Below are 23,232 nucleotides of genomic sequence, written 5' to 3' on the forward strand. Positions count from 1 at the left end.
AATGAATTAAAACAGTGTAAATCATATAAAAGAAGAACCATTCAATGATTCCTTTTGTCTCATGACCTTGGAATATTTAAAGTACATTTTAAATGTTCAGTTACAATTCCCACCATTTTTATCAATTTGAATCACTACAATAACATTTGCCACCACATTCATCAAATCCACTCAACTTTTATCATTGAGGTCCATATGGAGAATGGCTAAATATGTTTTCCTGTCTGGATTCAACCCAACCATTCAGGTCGCATATGGATTTTTACCAGAAGAAGAAAGGTGCATTTGTATTTATTGTGGATCCCCACTAGTAAGGTAGCAGCTACTCTTCCTGTGGTCCAGCAAAATTAAGGCAGTTGTACCATTTTAAAAACATTCACAACAGATTTCACAAGGCACTAAGTGTGTGCCCTCAGGCCACTAGTATACTACCAAATATCGACAACACAAAATCAATGTCAATAGTGTGTATGTTAACGTGTGCATGCATGTGTCTGTTCCGGGGTTTGTGTCTCTTCACATCAAATCAAATAATATGTAAACAGGATATATGCTTGGGCCTAGGAACCTTTCATTTTATTTGAACTGTGTGTTCTCACATGTTAGCCCCTTGCTCTGTATTTCCTCTGTAGTCACAACAGCGGGTAAATAAATGATTTAAAGGTTAAGGCAGGCATTTCCTACTTGCCAGTTAGGGCTCCTCTTGAAGGTTTAATTACTGGGACTATTGCCAAGGTCATACTGTCCTCGCAGATCATATTTCCCCCACTATGGGGCAATACTGCCAGTCATTTCACTGGGCCTGAGCTCACACAGGTATTTCTCCAGAGAATTTGTGGCACATACCCTGACCAATACCAAACACCAACAAGAAACAGTAATAGATCATTCCCAGAAACAGACCACCCCTGTTGGTGTTCGTTATAGGTACAGTCACACATACATCCACTATCGACTGGATGTTCACTTTACTCTAAACATTTCAAGATCAAGACCACAGAGAAAAGTGTACTTACATGGAATTGCTTGGAGATTATTTAACCCAGAATTGTAGATCTACATAATGGACAGCTAAGCAATTTCTAGTTTCAGGGGATTTGGCATCTCCATTGAGGCTAGAACATAAACAAGTGGGTGTGTCACTTCGTCAAGAGCTTAATTACATCCAAACACTGCCCCTCCTTCAAAAGTAAATATACAAATATAACCATCTGCCAGCTGCTCGGTAAATACGCTGCTGAGACCAGTCTGTCTGTCATAACATGGTGGATATAGGGTTTGTACGCACTCAAGACAATCACTTTCTTCGGCAAGAATAAGCTTTCCTATTTTAGAGAAAACGTCTCTGTGATCTCATGTGTAAGGCAGTAGCACACTAGACATTTAGATTAACTCTCAATGCCATGGAGACCGTTGGTTGACTTTCCATTTAGGGTCCCATAAAGTTATAATGTGACATAGTAAGACATTACATGGACCAAACACATTAGAATGCTGAGCTCCCGGCCTCCCGGGTGGCGCAGTGGTTAAGGGCGCTGTACTGCAGCGCTAGCTGTGCCACCAGAGACCCTGGGTTCGCGCCCAGGCTCTGTCGTAACCGGCCGCGACCGGGAGGTCCGTGGGGCGACGCACAATTGGCCAAGCGTCGTCCGGGTTAGGGACGGTTTGGCCGGTAGGGATATCCTTGTCTCATCGCGCACCAGCGACTCCTGTGGTGGGCCGGGCGCAGTACATGCCAACCAAGGTTGCCAGGTGCACAGTGTTTCCTCCGACACATTGGTGCGGCTGGCTTACGGGTTGGATGCGCGCTGTGTTAAGAAGCAGTGTGGCTTGGTTGTGTATCGGAGGACGCATGACTTTCAACCTTCGTCTCTCCCGAGCCCGTACGGGAGTTGTAGCGATGAGACAAGATAGTAGCTACTAAAACAATTGGATACCATGAAATTAGGGAGAAAAGGGGTAAAAAAAAATATATATATATATTTTTAAAGAATGATGAGCTCCCAACACGTGATGCTGACCACAACATAATAGATAAATGACTTTCTATACAGCATCTGTGCCAAGTAGAAAATGGCTGTCCCCAGCATGCAGACTGTGGTATGGGAGGCAAAACTCAATAAAGATCTATTCAATATTCAAGTGAGGCAGAAGTAAAGGAAATCATCTTTTTTGGACTTTTGAGACATGTTTCTCTCAAAGCGCAATTCAGCATCTACTAGTGAACAGGCCTTCACTAAGTATAGTTCTTTACAGCACAAATTGTTCCATCTGGTTTGAATCAATATCTCTTACTGTAGACACATGCTGAAAGGAGTACGAATATTGTTCTACCAATTCTTCCTGACCTGTAGCCTCAAATGTACACAGCTGAGAGAGGAATTCCAACCGTACTACTTTAATTTAAAGCAAAGTAATGAACAACAGTTAGGCTAATGAAATTCACAAGCAATTGAATTCCATTCAATTAAAGAAAAGTAATTAATGTATTTAATTTCTGACACCCAATGAAATGCTCCCTCTTAACATCATCTCCAGCATCAACCCAACATCAACATATGTGAAAATGGCACGTTTCTGTCACGGAACCCTCGGGAACTGTCACTACGCACACCTGGTCCCATTTGATTATTTATTGTATAAGTCTGCCCTTTGTTCACCATTGCCTGTTGGTTGTTGTTCCAATGTCCGTTGGTCGTGTGAGTACCTGTGCTGTGTTGTTTTGGATTTCGTGCCAAGTGTATTGTGCAGTTGATTATGGGTCTCGTCCCGTGTGGTATCATTGTGCTCTTGTGCTATTTACTTGAGGTAGTCATTGCTCTTTTGTTTGGGTTTCAACCCTGTGTTTTGTATACGTGTTTGTTTGGTCTTCGTCCCTGTACCTTTACACGGCACGCTGTAAATTGAATAAAGATTTTTTTTTTTTTACTCACGCATTCCTGCACCTGTTTCCCGATCCCTTCTACCAACGTGAATGTTTTGTAGTTTAAAAAGTTAGCGGTACCAGTAGTAAACCACAGAAGAAGTTGCTAATGTTGTAGCATGATTATTTTTGTTGTGATATGGCGACTAGTTAGTGAAGACTAGATGACATGTATCATAATATACTGTACAACAGTAACCTGTGTGCACGCAGCGTTAGAGCTGTCAAATGCACTGACATTTTCAACCTCTCCTCTGTAATTCCCACATGTTTCAAGCTGACTTCCATCGTTCCTGTCCCAAAAGACTCTATGGCATCCTGCCACAATGACTACCGCCCTGTAGCACTCACATCTGTATTAATGAAGTGCTTTGAAAGGCTGGTCATGGCACATATCATCTTCATTCCAGACACCCTAGACCTACTCTAATTTGTATACCACCCCAACAGATCCACAGAGGACGCAATCTCAATCACACTCTACTCTGCCCTCTTCCACCTAGAAAAGAGGATTACCAATGTGATGATGCTGTTCATCGACCACAGCTGTGTTCAACACCATAGTGCCCTGAAAAAGCTCATCATTAAGCTAAGGACTCTGGGACTAAACACCTCCCTCTGCAACTGGAACCTGGACTTACTGACAGGCCGCCCCCAGGTGGCAAGAGTAGGTAACAACACATCTGCCACGCTGATCCTCAACATGGTTGGCCCCCCAGGGGTGTGTCCTTAGTCACCGCCTGTACTCCGTTTACCCACGACAGTGGCCAAGCATGATTCCAACTCCAAGTTTGCTGACAACACGACGGACGACGGTGGCAAGCCTGATCACCAACAGTGAGACAGCATACAGGGAGGAGATCAGAGACCTGGCAGTGTGCTGCCAGGACAACAACCCCTCCCTCCACGTCAGAGTGGAGAGGGTCAAGCGCTTCAAGTTCCTCGTTGTCCACATCACCTAAAACGTATCATGGTTCTCACACCAGTACAGCCTTCCTTAGGAGGCTAATATGACTGGGCATGTCCCCTGAAATCCTTAAGAACTTTTACAGATGCTCCATCGAGAGCATTCTGACCTGTTGTACAACAGTGCACAGTATGGCAACTGCAGAGGGTGGTGCGGATGGCCCAGCGCGTCACTGGGGGTGAGCTCCCAGCCACCCAGGACGTACATGCTAGGTGGTGTCTGAGAAAGGCCTGAAAAATTGCCAAAGACTCCAGCCACCTGAGACGGGGACAGTTCCTCATGGTCCCGTCCTGCAGACGGTCCTGGTGCATCAAGACTCAGACCGACAGACTCCTAAACAACATTTAACCCCTGGCCATAAGACCGTTAACTGGCTAACAACTACGGCTTCACCTGACACCTACGCTACTTTCTCCTAATCCCTACCTGCATGTACAGTACAGATCTATCATTTGGTATTGGCACTGTAACTGTATATAGCATCCGCTATTTATTGTGTTTCTTTATTTTTATATATTTTTTTGGGGGGGGGAGAAATGTCCTCTGGTCTGATGAAACAAAAATAGAACTGTTCGACCATAATGACCATTATGTTTGGAGGAAAAAGGGGGATGCATGCAAGGCGAAGAACACCATCCCAACTGTGAAGCACAGGGGTGGCAGCATCATGTTGTGGGGGTGCTTTGCTGCAAGAGACTGGTGCACTTCACAAAATAGATGGCAAATTATGTGGATCTATTGAAGCAACATCTCAAGACATCAGTCAGGAAGTTGAAGCTTGCAAATGTGTCTTCCAAATGGACAATGACCCCAAGCATACTTCCAAATTCCAAAGTCGAGGTATTGGAGTGGCCATCACAACGCCCTGACCTCAATCCCATAGAATATTTGTGGGCAAAACTGAAAAAGTGTGTGCGAGCAAGGATACCTACAAACCTGACTCAGTTACACCAGCTCAGTCAGGAGGAATGGGCCAAAATGCACCCAACTTATTGTGGGAAGCTTGTGGTAGGCTACCTGAACCGTTTGACCCAAGTTAAACTATTTAAAGGCAATGCTACCAATTTACTAATTGAGTGTATGTAAACTTCTGACCCACTGGGAATGTGATGAAAGGAATAAAAACTGAAATGTATCATTCTCTCTCCTTTTATTTGGACATTTCACATTCTTAAAATGGTGTTGATCCTATCTGACCTGAAACAGGGAATTTTTACTTGGATTAAATGTCAGGAATTTTGAAACTGAGTTTAAATGTATTTGGCTAAGGTGTATGTAAACTTCTGACTTCAAGTGTTTGTGTGTTGCAGTACCAGGCAAAAGTTTGGACACCTACTCATTCAAGGGTTTTTCTTTATTCTTTCTATTTTATACATCGTAGAATAATAGTGAAGACACCAAAACAATGAAATAACACATGGAAGTAACCAAAAAGTGTTAAACCAATCAAAATATTTTTTAGATCTTCAAAGGAGCCACCCGTTGCCTTGATGACAGCTTTGCACACTCTTGGCTTTCTCTCAACCAGCTTCACCTGGAATGCTTTTCCAACCGTCTTGAAAGAGTTCCCACATATGTTGAGCACTTGTTGGCAGCTTTTGCTTCACTCTGCGGTCCAACTCATCCCAAACAATCTCAATTGGGTTGAAGTCAGGTGATTGTGGAGGCCAGGTCATCTGATGCAGCAATCCATCACTCTACTTGATCAAAAAGCCCTTACACAGCCTGGAGATATGTTGGGTCATTGTCCTGTTGAAAAACAAATGATAGTCCCACTAAGCGCAAACCAGATGGGATGGTGTGTCGCTGCAGATTGATGTGGTAGCCATGCCTTGAATTCTAAATAAATCGGTGTCACCAGCAAAGCACCCCCACACCATCACACGTCTTCCTCCTTGCGTCACAGTGGGAAACAAACATGCAGAGATCATCCGTTCACCTACTCTCACCTATCTGACCAAAGGACAGATTTCCACAAGTCTAATGTCCATTGCTCGTGTTTCTTGACTCAAGCAAGTCTCCTTTTTGGTGTTATTTAGTGGTGGTTTCTTTTCAGCAATTCGACCATGAAAGCTCCTCTGAACAATTAATGTTGACATGTGTCTGTTACTTAAACTCTATGACGCATTTATTTGGGCTGCAATTTCTAAGACTGGTAACTCTAACAAACGTATCCTCTGCAGCAGAGGTAACTCTGGGTCTTTCTTTCCTGTGGCAGTCCTCATGAGAGCCAGTTTCATCATAGCGCTTGATGGTTTTTGCGACAACACTTGAAGAAACTTTCAAAGTTCTTTAAATTTTCCAGATTGACTGACCTTCATTTCTTAAAGTAGTGATGGACTGTATCTCTTTGCATATTTGAGCTGTTCTTGCCATAATATGGACTTGGTCTTTTACCAAATAGGGCTATCTTCTGTATACCCCCCCCTACCTTTTCACAACACAACTGATTGGCTCAAACAAGTTAAGAAATTCCACAAATTAACTTTAACTAGGAACACCTGTTAATGTAAATGCATTCCAGGTGACTACCTCACGAAGCTGGTTGAGAGAATGCCAAGAGTGTCATCAAGGCAAAGGGTGGCTACTTTGAAGAATCTAAAATATTAAATATATTTTGATTTAAGACTTGTGGTTACTACATGATTCCATATGTGTTATTTCATAGTTTTGATGTCTTCACTATTATGCAATGTAGAAAATAGTTTTAAATGAATGATTAAGTGTGTCGCAAATGAGAGTGCATGGGGGGGTCATTGGCAGCACAACCCTTAAGAAAAAAGATTGCAGTCACAATGCAGTTAGAGTGCAATATAACTACAGTATGCTGCAATTACTGCGTCCAAAATAGCACAGTCGATTGCAGTTACTGCACTTTTACTGCGGTTTCAAAACTGCAGTCTTTTTTGTAAGGGAAACACCTTACACACTACTAGGTGTTGCATTCCTGCCATAATATGTATAACGTTCTTTACCAAATTAAAATATTGATTCCCTTCTTACCTTTCCCTGGCTATCCTTTGAGCTGTCACTCTTCTCCACATCTAGGCATTGTTTATGTCCAGGTAAAGATGAAATGCTCTCAGGGTTACAGAGGTCCATTCGGCTACACACTATAATTCAGATTAAGCAACTTTTCCATATGGAGTCCTAACATGTATTACCCTGTGATAAGTGCCAAGCAGCGCTGGCTTCCATTTATAGACACACAAAGCCACAAATAGCTTGCAGACGGCATCCAGCCTGCAGGGCACCGATAACTATAATGATCATGCCATCGCTAGCAACTGTGCTCTGTGCCCCCGGGAATGCATGGCCACAATTGTATTTGCTCTTCTCTCAGTTCAAATTTGTCCAAGGGGGTCCCTGGAGCGGCGGTCTCCGACGGTGTAATGATGACCAAGGACGAGTGTTTTCACCCACTTCCCCACAGTTATTTATATAAGTCTGTTCCCATTAAACAGTTATAGACAATTGCATTAAGAATAGTGTAGAGCAGGGGTACTCAACTCTTACCCTACGAGGTTTTCTGTTCTACCTGATAATTTATAACACACACCAGGTGACCCTGGTCTAAACCGGTCCCTGATTAGAGGGGAACAATGAAAACAACATTGTTTTCAGTGGTGGAACTGACTGAGGTCCAGAGTTGAGTTTGATGGGTGTAGAGGAATGGTCTTAATGTGATAGTCTAATTTGGAGCACGACTTGTTAATTCTTAGTCAACAAAAAACTATAAGAGTTACAATTGTCATTTCAAAGGCAATTGAGTTATTGAAATGACAGGGCGATGCAGTCTCTGAGAAGAGTAATTATTTTATTAAACAAGAGATTTATTAAGAAATAACCAGGACAAAGCAATGAATCTTTATAGGATGAATAAATAGTGAAGATTTTGTTGGCAAAATGGTAGTGTAAACAATTCAGAATAGAAAGGGAATAGGATGAAGGTTAAAAGGTTTTGTCTATTCTACAGCATTTTGATTAAAAGGATAAAAGCAGGACGATTATTTGAAAGTCCTAAAACTAACAAAGGTATTTCTAAGAGAAATAAAAAAGCCTAATAATAGAGTAACGGGTACAGATTTAAACGCTCAGTCAAATCGCTATTTATTTTATGTTCGTATTATTTCTTATTGTAGAGAAGGAACCTGCGAGTAAGTATTTCGTTGGACGGCATATACCATGTGTATCCTGTACATACAGTGCCTTGCGAAAGTATTCGGCCCCCTTGAACTTTGCGACCTTTTGCCACATTTCAGGCTTCAAACATAAAGATATAAAACTGTATTTTTTTTTGTGAAGAATCAACAACAAGTGGGACACAATCATGAAGTGGAACGACATTTATTGGATATTTCAAACTTTTTTAACAAATCAAAAACTGAAAAATTGGGCGTGCAAAATTATTCAGCCCCTTTACTTTCAGTGCAGCAAACTCTCTCCAGAAGTTCAGTGAGGATCTCTGAATGATCCAATGTTGACCTAAATGACTAATGATGATAAATACAATCCACCTGTGTGTAATCAAGTCTCCGTATAAATGCATCTGCACTGTGATAATCTCAGAAGTCCGTTAAAAGCGCAGAGAGCATCATGAAGAACAAGGAACACACCAGGCAGGTCCGAGATACTGTCGTGAAGAAGTTTAAAGCCGGATTTGGATGCAAAAAGATTTCCCAAGCTTTAAACATCCCAAGGAGCACTGTGCAAGCAATAATATTGAAATGGAAGGAGTATCAGACCACTGCAAATCTACCAAGACCTGGCCGTCCCTCTAAACTTTCAGCTCATACAAGGAGAAGACTGATCAGAGATGCAGCCAAGAGGCCCATGATCACTCTGGATGAACTGCAGAGATCTACAGCTGAGGTGGGAGACTCTGTCCATAGGACAACAATCAGTTGTATATTGCACAAATCTGGCCTTTATGGAAGAGTGGCAAGCAAGAAAGCCATTTCTTAAAGATATCCATAAAAAGTGTTGTTTAAAGTTTGCCACAAGCCACCTGGGAGACACACCAAACATGTGGAAGAAGGTGCTCTGGTCAGATGAAACCAAAATTGAACTTTTTGGCAACAATGCAAAAAGTTATGTTTGGCGTAAAAGCAACACAGCTCATCACCCTGAACACACCATCCCCACTGTCAAACATGGTGGTGGCAGCATCATGGTTTGGGCCTGCTTTTCTTCAGCAGGGACAGGGAAGATGGTTAAAATTGATGGGAAGATGGATGGAGCCAAATGCAGGACCATTCTGGAAGAACCTGATGGAGTCTGCAAAAGACCTGAGACTGGGACGGAGATTTGTCTTCCAACAAGACAATGATCCAAAACAAAGCAAAATCTACAATGGAATGGTTCAAAAATAAACATATCCAGGTGTTAGAATGGCCAAGTCAAAGTCCAGACCTGAATCCAATCGAGAATCTGTGGAAAGAACTGAAAACTGCTGTTCACAAATGCTCTCCATCCAACCTCACTGAGCTCGAGCTGTTTTGCAAGGAGGAATGGGGAAAAATTTCAGTCTCTCGATGTGCAAAACTGATAGACATACCCCAAGCGACTTACAGCTGTAATCGCAGCAAAAGGTGGCGCTACAAAGTATTAACTTAAGGGGGCTGAATAATTTTGCACGCCCAATTTTTCAGTTTTTGATTTGTTAAAAAAGTTTGAAATATCCAATAACTGTCATTCCACTTCATGATTGTGTCCCACTTGTTGATTCTTCACAAAAAAATACAGTTTTATATCTTTATGTTTGAAGCCTGAAATGTGGCAAAAGGTCGCAAAGTTCAAGGGGGCCGAATACTTTCGCAATGCACTGTATGACGAATAGAACTTGAGCTCAAGCTGGATACTCTTACGTTTAGTCTGCCTGCACTCAACGGTCTTCAGAGAACTCTCCATGCATGCAGAGTTCAAGATGGAATAGAAAGGTCACAGAAATCTTAGAAGAAACTGAGATCTTTCCTAGCTTCAGTCAGTTTGTGAAGTTTCTCACGAGAGAAGCCAAGATTGCTTGCAATCCTGTAACATCCCTTCATGCTTTGAAACCAAGTGAAGATGGAAAACTTAAGACGCCAAGGATTCAAAGCCCCGGAGCAAGGGTATTCGCAACTAACTCTGATGAGAAAGATACTGTTACTAGTTGTGTCTTCTGTGAGAAGTCAGGTCACAGTCTCCACAAATGCTGAAAGTTCATGGATAAGCCCACCGCAGAGCGACAGAAGTTTGTTCAAGAGAATAAATTGTGCTTTGGCTGTTTAAGGCCTGGGCATCGCTCGAAAGATTGTGATAACAGGAACACCTGCGACACGTGTCAGAGGAGGCATCCATCCTGCCTGCACGAAGATCGTACTAAAGAAAGGTTAAGGGATAGGAAGACAGAGCCCCCACGAGATAAGGGATCAAGAGCGTCAAGTGAGGCCATATCTAACAGAGTCGTAAGGGACATTAACAACACTCACACCTCCACAATCATTCCAGTATGGGTGTCAACCACAAGTGAGCCAGATCGTGAAGTTCTTGTGTATGCACTTCTTGACACCCAGAGCGACACCACCTTTATCCTTGAAGAGACAACAAAGGCTCTCAATACAAAGAAGGAGCCAGTCCAACTGAAACTCTCTACAATGGCTTCAAGGAATACCATTGTGCCCTGCCAGAAGCTGTCTGGTTTGCAGGTTAGAGGGTTTTACTTGGAGAAGAAAAGAGTTTATTCCTGCAAACAGAGATCATATTCCTACTCCAGAGACTGCAAGAGCATGGTCTCATCTTGAACACATTGCAGAGGAGATTGCTCCTCAACAGAGCTGTGATGTCGGTATCTTAATTGGCTACAACTGCTCCCAGGCTCTCCTTCCAAGAGAAATTGTGTCTGGTAAGGGAAATCAGCCTTTTGCTCAGAGAACAGACCTTGGCTGGAACATAGTCGGCTATGGAAATCCATGTATCGACTATGGCGACGCTATTGGAGTGAGTCATTGGGTTATCGTTAGACAGGTGATGCCTTCAATCTTCTTTCAACCTCACAAATCAAGTACACTGTTTGTAGAACACGTGTAAGAGAGGTAGTCACAGCACTGGACATTATCAAGACGCTTGAATCTGACTTCAACGAGAGAGCTGCAGAAGAGGACCTCATATCTCAAGAGGATATCCGGTTCCTGACAAAAATGAGAGGGCATCAGACGTAAGGACAATGGACATTATGAGCTGCCATTCAAGGAAGAAAGACCCAATCTGCCGAACAATAAAACAAGTGCAGTTCACCGACTCAAGTGCCTGGAAAGGAGGCTAAGGAGAGACCAGCAGTACTACAATGACTACACAGCATTCATGGAAGAGACCATAGCTTGTGGAGATGCTGAGAAGGTCTCCAAAGAGGAAGTTAACAAGCATCCAGCATGGTACATCCCGCACCATGGGTTTTATCACCCACAAAAGCCTGGGAAGATACGCGTTGTCGGCGACTGCTCAGCTAAGTTTCGAGACGTCCTTGAATGACCATCTCCTTACTGGTCCAGAGTTGACAAACACATTGCTGGGTGTCCTTTGTCGTTTTTGGAAGGGTCCAGTTGCAATCATGTGTGACGTAGAGCGCATGTTCCACCAGTTTCATGGGAAAGCAGAAGACCAAGATTATCTACGGTTCCTTTGGTGGGAGAACGGAGATCTAGAGTCTCAACCCTCAGTGTATCGTATGAAGATCTACTTGTTCGGCGCAGCTTCATCTCCTGGTTGCGCCAACTATGGTCTCAAACATCTTGCTGCCCGAAGGACGAGGAAGCTTCAGCGAGAAGTCTATCCAGTTCATAGAAAGGAACTTTTATGTTGATGGGTTGACGAGCGTATCGTCTGAAGCTGAAGCGGCCCAGCTGGTGAAAGAAGCAAGAGAGCTTTGCAGCATCGGCAAACTTCGGTTGCACAAGTGTATCTCTAACAGCAAGGAAGTTATAGCCACAATTCCCAAGGAAGAATGTGCAGAGGGTGCCAAAGACCTGGATATGGCTCTGGGTGAACCACACATGGAGAGAGCGCTTGGTGTACTGTGGTGTGTCGCATCAGACGAGTTCCAGTTTAGAGTAGTTGTCATGGAACGCCCACTCACAAGAAGAGTGTTGTCTACAGTAGCCTCTGTATATGATCCGCTTGGGTTTGTGGCACCCTTTGTCCTGGCAGGGAAGCAGATCTTGCAGCGGATGTGTCGTGACAAAATCGACTGGGATGACCCCCTTCCAGATGACCTACGTTCCCAGTGGGAATTCTGGCTCCAAGGTCTACAAAACTTGTCTGAAGTAAGGATCCAACGAGGCTACTTGCCATAAAGTTTCAAGAAGGTGCAGAGTTATGAGCTCCATCACTTCTCCGACACTAGTACCTCAGATTATGGAGAGTGCTCATACCTCAGAACAATCAGCACTGACAGAAATGGAATAAAGACAGAAGAAACGCAAGGATTAATGACATTGTCATCTTGCAGGATGATACTGCACCACGCAACCAGTGGAAATGGGCAAAGGTTACAGAAGTGTACCCGGGACAGGATGGCCGGGTGAGAAGATTCAAGTTACTGATCAGCGACTCAACCCTAGATGAGAGAAGTAAACGCATCACCAAACCCACCTATCTGGAGAGGCCCATCCATAAGACAGTCACCCTCCTGGAAGCCGATCAAGAAACCTGCAGACCCCTTTCACAGAAATCACCGGTGATTGGTGGGAGTGTAACTGACAGTTAGACTTACAGGTTATGTCGTTGTCTTTTGTTTGAATTGTTTACGTGTCTGCTGTGTGGGGGAAATGATAATACAAGCGGAACTACGTAGCTAATACTGTTGTAACGGGGATCCTTATTGTAGCAACACACTTTTGGAGGGAAGGCAATCCTGCGCTGCGTTAGCTAAGTTTTCATGTCATTGGGTGTAGTTCATAAAGGTTGAAGAGTGTATGTTAGGATGAAGTGTGAATTCATGCCAGGAATAATAAGTGTGAAGTTTGATTTCCTCCCTTCTGTAATAAGCAGCCAATGAGGTATTTTTTCCTTTATTCATGTGTTTAATCTGAACCCGTAATAACGCTGGTTAAACTGTTATGTATGTAAGCACTTCAGAGTTATACCAAGCTAAATAAGTCACTAGTAAGAAGGTTGTAAGAGTGTGCTTAACTGTATTTTTCATTTACTTTATAGTTCTCACGGAAGGTGATAATTCTGACTAAAACTACAGAATAAAGCCGCCAGTTAAAATCAAGGAACGGTTGTGCTCGTGGTTACTGAAGGGAGCTACAGTTCAGAAGTCCAGTTTTCCCCGGTAGGTAGCCTAGAATCGTTCTTGATTCTTAATGACCACAACCACGTCTGGTCACTGATCCTGAACACAGGGACTGGTGTTCACACGTTCAGTTTATAGTCCTGGGACAGGAAGAGGTGAGGTCTCCGGGCAGGAGAGCTGCGATTGGTTCAAGTGACGGAAAAGTTCCAGGGGCTGAGTCCTCTACCATTCATCGCCTGCATTGTTCTGTGTCATTCTATAGGGTATCAGTTCATCAATGTTCACATGAATGCGAGAGTACTTTATACACTTTCATAAATTCTTTAAGGGCAGAAAAACATCACAGCACACATTCCAGAACTGTCTTATTACACACATCTCAACACTTTTAACCCTGTCATTTTCAGTCTGTTTACACTGTTTGCTTGAGGGAAAAAAGAGTTTGAGGTACTTTGTGTGCAGTCCATTGATTCCAATAGAGAATCTCCTTGGCTGAGCCGTAGTCATCTTCATCGAGGACCCTGCTGTGTTTGTCTCCTGTCTGACTACCGTTTGGTTCAATAAGGCTGATTGTCCTGAACATTATCTTATGCTGGTAGGTGTGAAATGGGCATAAGGGGGAGAACGACTCCTGCTAGGAACTTGCTGTCCCCCTCTTCCTGTGTTGTCTAGCCAGTGAAGAGGGGTCCTTGCACATTCTCCTTGTGGTTGACATCTGTCTGGCGAAGATGTGTGAAGCATAGAAATAAAAGGAATAGAATTGGAATCTCTAACCCTGGCAATTTGACTGGTAAACACATTTTTTGTAATGTCAGTTGAGTTGACTCAACAAATCACAGCACAGATCAAACGGTACACTTCCTGATTTTCATTCCTGACATTGGTACACTTAAAATGGCTGCCAGTCTACCGTTTATGCCATCATTGACTTGAACGGGGGAGTCCGTTCTATTCATTCTATTTCTATGGTGTGAAGTTGACGTTCCTCTACATCTCCCCCTGTTGGCCATCCTTCGAGGGCTGGACAATTGAAGCTGATGGACCATTGAAGCTGATGGACCATTGAAGCTGATGGACCATTGAAGCTGATGGACCATTGAAGCTGATGGACCATTGAAGCTGATGGACCATTGAAGCTGATGGACCATTGAAGCTGATGGACCATTGAAGCTGATGGACCATTGAAGCTGATGGACCATTGAAGCTGATGGACCATTGAAGCTGATGGACCATTGAAGCTGATGGACAAATATGGCGGTGTTGCTACAACCTTTCTGTAGCCACTTTTGCAGTGCAATTTGTACACACTGAAATCTTATGATCCACTTGGTCCTGTATGTTGAAGGGTGCATTCATTTCTTTCCACTGTGTTATAGTCTGAGCATGTAGAGAACCAAGTTAAATGGAATGGAATGCTAGTAATTCAGATATGATTGACGCTTAAGGTGAGCATCTTAGAAAGCTGAGGTAATATCTTTGTCAGGCTGGCTGGCTTCCAGTTGCATCCTGCCTGTACTTTGTTGAAGCACGTTTGGTAGCAATTACAGCCTTGAGTCTTCTTGGGTATGAAACTACAAGCTTGGCACACCTGTATTTGGGGAGTTTCTCCCATTCTTCTCTGCAGATCCTCTCAAACTCTGTCAGGTTGGATGGGGAACACAGCTATTTTCAGGTCTCTCCAGAGATGTTCGATCAGTTTCAAGTCTGGGCTCTGCCTGGGCCACTCAAGGACATTCAAAGACTTGCCCCAAAGCCAGTGTCTTGTCTGTGTGCTTAGGGTCATTGTCCTGTTGGTAGGAGAACCTTCGCTTCATTCTGAGGTCCTGAGCGCATATCATTTCATCCATTTTAGAAGAAGGCTGTAACGTAAAACAAAATGTGGAAAAAGTCAAGGTGTCTGAATTATTTTCAAAACGCACTGTACAATTTTTGGATGACTAATTAATAAGGGGGTTTTCATTCAACAAATGATTGACTAAATAATGAATGCAGAAGGGAGTCTATTGCTGCAGACTGTATGTATGAGCAGAAGCCTTACCTTATGCCCCCATTTTAAAATACCTGTCTGACTCTGCCCCTCCAGATTTCGGCAGATAGCAGGCCTATTTATCTACCCATGAAGCAAGCCAAATCGCCCTGAAGCTTGACAGTAAATAGAAGCAGCAGACTGGTGCTCCTGACTGAGTATTCTGAATGTGTTAGGCCTCTTAAAACACGTTTATTCTCGGTTTGGGAGTAGGTTAGGTCTGTCTGCCTGTCTTCTCTGTCTGCCTGCGTGTCTGTCTGGGTTACTGTCTGCCTGCTAGTATGTCTGTCTCCCCTGCCCAACCGGCCTGTCTGTCTGACTTCTGACAAGCCAATGAAAGCAGACCTTGGGAGGTCAGTCTAATCCCCTAAGTGTGCCACATTTCTCCTTTATCACAGCTGTCCCTGTCCATCTCTGCTCAACCATCTCCCTGCCTCCTCCTGTATGGGACTGGGACTGCAATACAACTAGCAAGGGAGCTGGTGGCCTGCCACTTATGTCATAATAATTGTGTTTATACAGTATGTGCAATGCCAGATATCTGCAGACAATGTTTAATGCCACACATAGTGTTTTACTTCAAAATCAGTGTTTTTCTTTCAGTTTGATTTTGATCTTTCATCAAATATACATGGTGTAGAGGAGGGGGGAAATCACCAGACAATCACCTAAAGATCAAAGTGAGTAATGTGCCATCCAGGAGACAACATGAACTCTTAATGATTCGTAGCAAAGCTTAATGAATCACAACATAACTTGCCTTTTGATTTTGTAAACAAGACTAAAGAGAGAGCTAGTGAACAGGCTTTGAATAAGCCCACCTCTGAGTCAAATGTGAAGGAACTCTTTTTGTAGCACTTTAAGGGGAAATCTGCTGTTGCTACATCAATTTTCTGACATATAGAATTAATGATAGGTCCCCATTGATTCTTGAGGAATATATAACTTATAAATGCCTCATGAAATTAGTTCAACTGTCATACCCCATCAGAACCCAAAATATAATATTGTTCACTCCCATGTTTGTCAACAAAGTAAAAGTAAACAAACACGTTATAGCCTCAACATGATTAAAACTATCATTGTGATGTCATGGATGGCCAGTCCTCTGTCTATAAATTTGAGTTGTTTCTCCAGGCCCATCCCTCAGCTTTTTAGAGAAAGTGGTGGGGAAAATGCTTTGTTATTGTTTCAACTGCTGATTGCCACTTTAAAATAATATTTTAATGGTCCCAGCTACTCAGAATCCTTGGAACGTCCCCCTGTTGAAGTTGAAAAGTAAAATGTTTAGGGTTAGGTAAGGGTTAAGGTTAGGGTTTAGGGTATGGCATGGCTGTCCCAAGGATCCTGGGTAGCACTGGATTAACCAAATGTATTGCCTAAATCAAACAGAATGGTCATTTTTGGGAACATGCTGACAGAATAACATAGGCCGACTAAATTATTTTCATCCAAGAAAGTTGGTTAAAAGTAATTTAAGTAACTTGTATCTGCTCATGCGTGTTGCCAAAAGGGTCTGATTAAATATCTTGCTTTAAGCAAAAGTAGACATTATTTATTCATTGAATCTTAACCGTATCTTTCTCTTATAGCACGTGCCCACATTCCTCAATTGGTGACATATGCTGCAGCCTTATATTCCTCATGACTGTCATGTCTGGCTGAAGGTCCTGTGGGCTCAGGGAAATGTTTAAAAAAAAAAGTTAATCTATTTTTAAGCGCTGCTGTAATTAAAGTAATCAACATGTTATAAAAAGAAAGGGGTTCCTAGTTTGTGAATTAATTAGTGAGTAGGTAGGTACCATAAATCAATGGCTTCTTGGCAATAATTGTGTATATTACAGATTTTGGGTCTATGATTGATGTATTTCACTGGGCTGAGGTCATTTCTAATCCTACCTGAATGTATTCCCATGTGTATCAGGGTCAAACCCTGCCTGTATTCCCTCAAACACGTATGGTTATGCTGCAAGAAAACAATGTCATGTGTATGCTGCAAGAAAAAAGAAAGAATTGTGTGTACTCAACAAAACCAGTGTGAGCAAACAAACCACTATACTGAATTATTAACATGCTCTCTCGCTCTCCAGGACGGCTGTTTCCAGGAAACCAGTTGTTGGTTGCCTTCTTCTCTTGAGCCGCATGCAGACATTTTCTTTTTCATTATTTGCACACAAGAAAAGACAAAACAATGCCAGTTTAAAAGACAAGTGCAGGAGAGGTAAAAAAAATAAACCAAGCATCTTGTAAAGGAACCTTTTAAAAATATTGAAAAATGAAAATGTATATCCTGATTATTAAAACACAGGATTTACACCAATACAAATAAAATATTTAGGTCAAATGCTTAATCAACAGTGACAGATACTGTAGGCAGACAATTATTGGGATGAGTCATCATGAATGTCCAGTTGATATTTGTTTTATTTTGTATTTGAAGGACTTGACGTTTCAGTTCGAGGTGGTCTGGGAGAAAGTTCCAAAAAAAGACATCTTTAAGTGATTCAAAATTGACCCAGTCTTGTACGGGGAAAAAGTGGTGTCTGGAGTGATGTTCCCTCAATTGTCACGGCACTGAGCAAATTTCAGGTCTGCTGAGCGTAAACTTGAATTCTCTGCAACTTCCAGAGCGCGTTTACTGTGAACACCAAGGCTGTAAACACAAGCACCTTTGGAAGTGATGACAGCATTGTCTTCTTGTGTATGACGCTACAAGTTTGGCACACCTGTATTTGGGGCGTTTCTCCCATTCTTCTCTACTGATCTTCTCAAAGTCTGTCAGGTTGGATGGGGAGCGTTGCTGTACAGCTATTTTCAGGTCTCTCCAGAGATGTTAGATCAGGTTCAAGTCAGGGCTCTGACTGGGCCACTCAAGTACATTCATAGACTTGTCCCGAAGCCACTCCTGCGTTGTCTTGGCTGTGTGCTTAGGGTCATTGTCCTGTGGGAAGGTTAACCTTTGCCCCAGTCTGAGAACCTGCTCAAGAGCACTCAGGACTTCATCAAGGATCTCTTTACTTTGCTCTGTTCATCTTTGCCTCAATCCTGAATAGTCTCCCAGGCCCTGCCCCTGAAAATCATCCCCACAGCACGATGCTGCCACAACAATGCTTCACCGTAGGGATGGTGCCAGGTTTCCTCTAGACGTGACGCTTGGCATTCAGGCCAAAGAGTTCAATCTTGTTTCATCAGAATCGTGTTTCTCATGGTCTGACAGTGTGTAGGTCCCTTTAGGCAAACCTCAAGCAAGCTGTCATGTGCCTTTTACTGAGGAGCGGCTTCTGTCTGTTCACTCTACCATAAAGACCTGATTGGTGGAGTGCTGCAGAGATGGTTGTCCTTCTGGAAGGTTCTCCCATCTCCACAGAGAAACTCTAGAGCTCTGTCAGTGACCATCAGGTTTTTGGCCACCTGACACAATCCTGTCTTGGAGCTCTATGGACAATTCCTTCAACTGTGGGACTTTATATAGACAGCTGTATGCCTTTTTCAAATCATGTCGAATCAATTGAATTTACCACAGGTGGACTCCAAGTTGTAGAAAGATCTCAAGGATAATCAATGGAAACAGGATGCACATGAGACTCATAGCAAAGAGTCTGAACTTACAGTACCAGTCAAACGTTTGGACACATCTACTCATTCAAGGGTTTTCTTAATTGTAGAATAATAGTGAAGTAATAAAAACTATGACATAACAGATCATGTAGTAACCAAAAAAGTTAGTTTGGGATGAGTTGGAATGCAGAGTGAAGGAAAAGCAGCCAACGTGCTCAGCATAATGTGGGAACTCCTTCAAGACTATCAAAATATATTTTATCTTTTAGATTCTTCAATGTAGCCACCCTTTGCCTTGATGTTAGCTTTGCACACTCTAGGCATTCTCTCAACCAGTTTCATCTGGAATGCTTTTCCAATAGTCTTGAAGGAGTTCCCACATTATGCTGAGCACTTGTTGGCTGCTTTTCCTTCACTCTGCATTCCAACTCATCCCAAACTATTTCGAATTGGGTTGAAATCTGATGATTTGTTGAGGCCAGGTCATCTGATGCAGCACTCCATCACTCTACTTATTGGTCAAATAGCCCTTACACAGCCTGGAGGTGTGTTGGGTCATTGTCCTGTTGAAAAACAAATGATAGTGGGACTAAGCACAAACCAGATGGGATGGTGCATCGCTGCAGAATGCTGTGGTAGCCATGCTGGTTTAGTGCGCCTTGAATTCTAAATAAATCAGTGTTACCAGCAAAGCACCCCCACACCATCACACCTCCTCCATGCTTCACGGTGGGAACCACACATGCGGCAATAATCCGTTCACCTACTCTGCGTCTAACAAAGACACAGCGGCTGGAACCAAAACTCTCGATTTCCCACCGGTCTAATGTCCATTGCTCGTGTTGACACAAGCAAGTCTTCTTATTGATGTCCCTTAGTAGTGGTTTCTATGCAGAAATTCAACCATGAAGGCCTGATTCACGTCTCCTCTGAACAGTTGATGTCTGTTACTTGAACTCTGAAGCATTTATTTGGGCTGCATTTTCTAAGGTTTGTAACTAATGAACTTATCCTCTGCAGCAGAGTTAACTCTGGGTCTTCCTTTCCTGTGGCGGTCCTTATGAGAGCCAGTTTCACCATAGCGCTTGATGGTTTTTGCAACTGCACTTAAAAACGTTCATAGTTCTTGAACTTTTCCGTATTAATTTCTTAAAGTCTTGATGTCTTTTCTCTTTGCATATTTGAACTGTTCTTGCCATAATATGGACTTGGTATTTTTCCAAATAGGGCTGTCTTCTGTATATCCTCCTCTCCTACATTGTCACAACACAACTGATGGGCTCAAACGCATTAAGAAGGACAGAATACCAAAAATTTACTTAAAAAGGCACACCTGTAAATTGAAATGCATTCCAAGTGACTACCTCATTAAGCTGGTTGAGAGAATGCCAAGCGTGTGCAAAGCTGTCAAATGCAAAGGGTAGCTACTTTGAAGAATGTCAAATATATATATTTTTGTGTGTTATTTCATAGGTTTGATGTCTTCACTTTTATTATACAATGTAGAAAATAGTAATAAATTATGCAAAATCCTTGAATGAGTAGGTTTCCAAACATTTGACTGGTACTGTAAATAAGGTATGTTTTTTTGGTTGTAAATATGCAAACATTTCTTAACCTGTTTTCGCTTTGTCATTATGGGGTATTGTGTGTAAATTGCTGGGGGAAAAAACATTTTTGAATAAGGCTGTATGGTAACTAAATGTGGAAAAAGTCAAGGGGTCTGAACTTTCCAAAGGCACTGTAATCCTACCAGAGTGGCTTACCCTAAAAAACGCATCCCATAACAATATAACATGGAAATAGCTGTTCTATCATTCAGGCTACAGTAGCAGCCAATGTGTGGTGTTTAATGTAAGCCAACATTCCGTGAGACTTTTGAAAAAACATGCATGGCTTGACATTAACCTGTTTATCCACCTGGCCTTCAGACACGGACGTGACAGAGAATTATGTTGTGTTTGATGAACGAAACCACTTAAAAAAAAATCAAATGTATAATTTTTCCCTGTCACGTTCATGACCAAGATGCAGGAATGGTATGTTTTCATCCTTTATTTTGGAATGGAAAACTTTAAAGAACAAAACAAATGAAACGTGACGTTACTATAATGCTCACAGGCATAGACAAGACCCCACAATGCACAATGGCTACCCGACCAATCTGATTCCACACTCCAAGACTGCTTCCATCACGTGGACTGGGATATGTTTTTCAAATTGCGTCAAACAACAACATTGACAAATACGCTGATTCGGTGAGCGAGTTCGGTGAGCGAGTTCATTGGAATGTGCGTTGAAGATGTCGTTCCCATAGCAACGATTAAAACATTCCCAAACCAGAAACCGTGGATTGATGGCAGCATTCGCGTGAAACTGAAAGCGCGAACCACTGCTTTTAATCAGGGCAAGGTGACCGGAAACATGACCGACTACAAACAGTGTAGCTATTCCCTCCGCAAGGCAATCAAACAAGCTAAGCGTCAATATAGTGACAAAGTAGAATCGCAATTCAACGGCTCAGACACAAGGTATGTGGCAGGGTCTACAGTCAATCACGGATTACAAAAAGAAAACCAGCCCAGTCACGGACCAGGATGCCTTGCTCCCAGGCAGACTAAATAACTTTTTTGCCCGCTTTGAGGACAATACAGTGCCACTGACACGGCCCACAACCAAAACATGCGGACTCTCCTTCACTGCAGCCGAGGTGAGTAAAACATTGAAATGAAACGTGTTAACCCTCGCAAGGCTGCAGGCCCAGACGGCATCACCAGCCGCGCCCTCAGAGCATGCGCAGACCAGCTGGCTGGTGTGTTTACGGACATATTCAATCAATCCCTATCCCAGTCTGCTGTTCCCATATGCTTCAAGAGGGCCACCATTGTTCCTGTTCCCAAGAAAGCTAAGGTAACTGAGCTAAACGACTACCGCCCCGTAGCACTCCGTCATCATGAAGTGCTTTGAGAGACTAGTCACCTCCACCCTACCTGACACCCTAGACCCACTCCAATTTGCTTACCACCCAAATAGGTCCACAGACGATGCAATCTCAACCACACTGCACACTGCCCTAACCCATCTGGACAAGAGGAATACCTATGTGAGAATGCTGTTCATCGACTACAGCTCAGCATTTAACACCATAGTACCCTCCCTCATCAAGCTCGAGACCCTGGGTCTCGACCCCGCCCTGTGCAACTGGGTACTGGACTTCCTGACGGGCTGCCCCCCAGGTGGTGAGGGTAGGTAACAACATCTCCACCCTGCTGATCCTCAACACTGGGGCCCCACAAGGGTGCGTTCTGAGCCCTCTCTTGTACTCCCTGTTCACCCACGACTGCGTGGCCACGCACGCCTCCAACTCAATCATCAAGTTTGCGGACGACACAACAGTGGTAGGCTTGATTACCAACAACGACGAGATGGCCTACAGGGAGGAGGTGAGGGCCCTCGGAGTGTGTTGTCAGGAATATAACCTCACACTCAACGTCAACAAAACTAAGGAGATGATTGTGGACTTCAGGAAACAGCAGAGGGAACACCCCCCTATCCACATCGATGGAACAGCAGTGGAGAGGGTAGTAAGTTTTAAGTTCCTCGGCGTACACATCACTGACAAACTGAATTGGTCCACCCACACAGACAGCATCGTGAAGAAGGCGCAGCAGCGCCTCTTCAACCTCAGGAGGCTGAAGAAATTCGGCTTGTCACCAAAAGCACTAACAAACATCTACAGATGCACAATTGAGAGCATCCTGTCGGGCTGTATCACCGCCTGGTACGGCAACTGCTCCGCCCACAACCGTAAGGCTCTCCAGAGGGTAGTGAGGTCCGCACAACGCATCACCGGGGGCAAACTACCTGCCCTCCAGGACACCTACACCACCCAATGTCACAGGAAGGCCATAAAGATCATCAAGGACAACAACCACCCGAGCCAATGCCTGTTCACCCCGCTATCATCCAGAAGGCGAGGTCAGTACAGGTGCATCAAAGCTGGGACCGAGAGACTGAAAAACAGCTTCTATCTCAAGGCCATCAGACTGCCAACACACTGACTCAACTCCAGCCACTTTAATAATGGGAATTGATGTAAAATATATCACTAGCCACTTTAAACAATGCTACTTATTATAATGTTTACATACCCTACATTATTCATCATGTCTACGTATATACTGTACTCTATATCATCTACTGCATCTTTATGTAATACATGTATCACTAGCCACTTTAAACTATGCCACTTTGTTTACATACTCATCTCATATGTATATACTGTACTCGATACCATCTACTGCATCTTGCCTATGCCGTTCTGTACCATCACTCATTCACATATCTTTATGTACATATTCTTTATCCCTTTACACTTGTGTATAAGGTAGTAGTTTTGGAATTGTTAGTTAGATTACTCGTTGGTTATTACTGCATTGTCGGAACTAGAAGTACAAGCATTTCCCTACACTCGCATTAACATC

The 23,232-nt window shown here is 43.1% G+C and overlaps 1 protein-coding gene across 5 annotated transcripts in view; it reads right to left on the minus strand.

The window, feature by feature from the left end:
* Positions 1 to 7,072, minus strand: part of mlip (muscular LMNA-interacting protein) — a 42,251-nt gene extending 35,179 nt beyond the window's left edge. For 2 of the 5 annotated variants that reach the window (XR_002949481.2, XM_024388304.2), the window contains exon 1: positions 6,894 to 7,048. Coding sequence is in view for 4 of the 5 variants with exons in the window: in XM_024388304.2 (XP_024244072.1) it covers positions 6,894 to 6,934 (41 nt within the window). In the remaining variant the exon portion in view is untranslated. Of the gene's footprint in view, positions 1 to 1,016; positions 1,125 to 6,893 lie in introns of those variants that run through there. The other 3 variants (XM_024388306.2, XM_024388308.2, XM_024388305.2) reach the window with 3 other exon arrangements.
* Between the last annotated feature and the right edge of the window lie 16,160 nt (positions 7,073 to 23,232).

The sequence above is a fragment of the Oncorhynchus tshawytscha genome, linkage group LG25 (assembly GCF_018296145.1).
Source record: "Oncorhynchus tshawytscha isolate Ot180627B linkage group LG25, Otsh_v2.0, whole genome shotgun sequence".
NCBI classification, from domain to species: domain Eukaryota; kingdom Metazoa; phylum Chordata; class Actinopteri; order Salmoniformes; family Salmonidae; genus Oncorhynchus; species Oncorhynchus tshawytscha.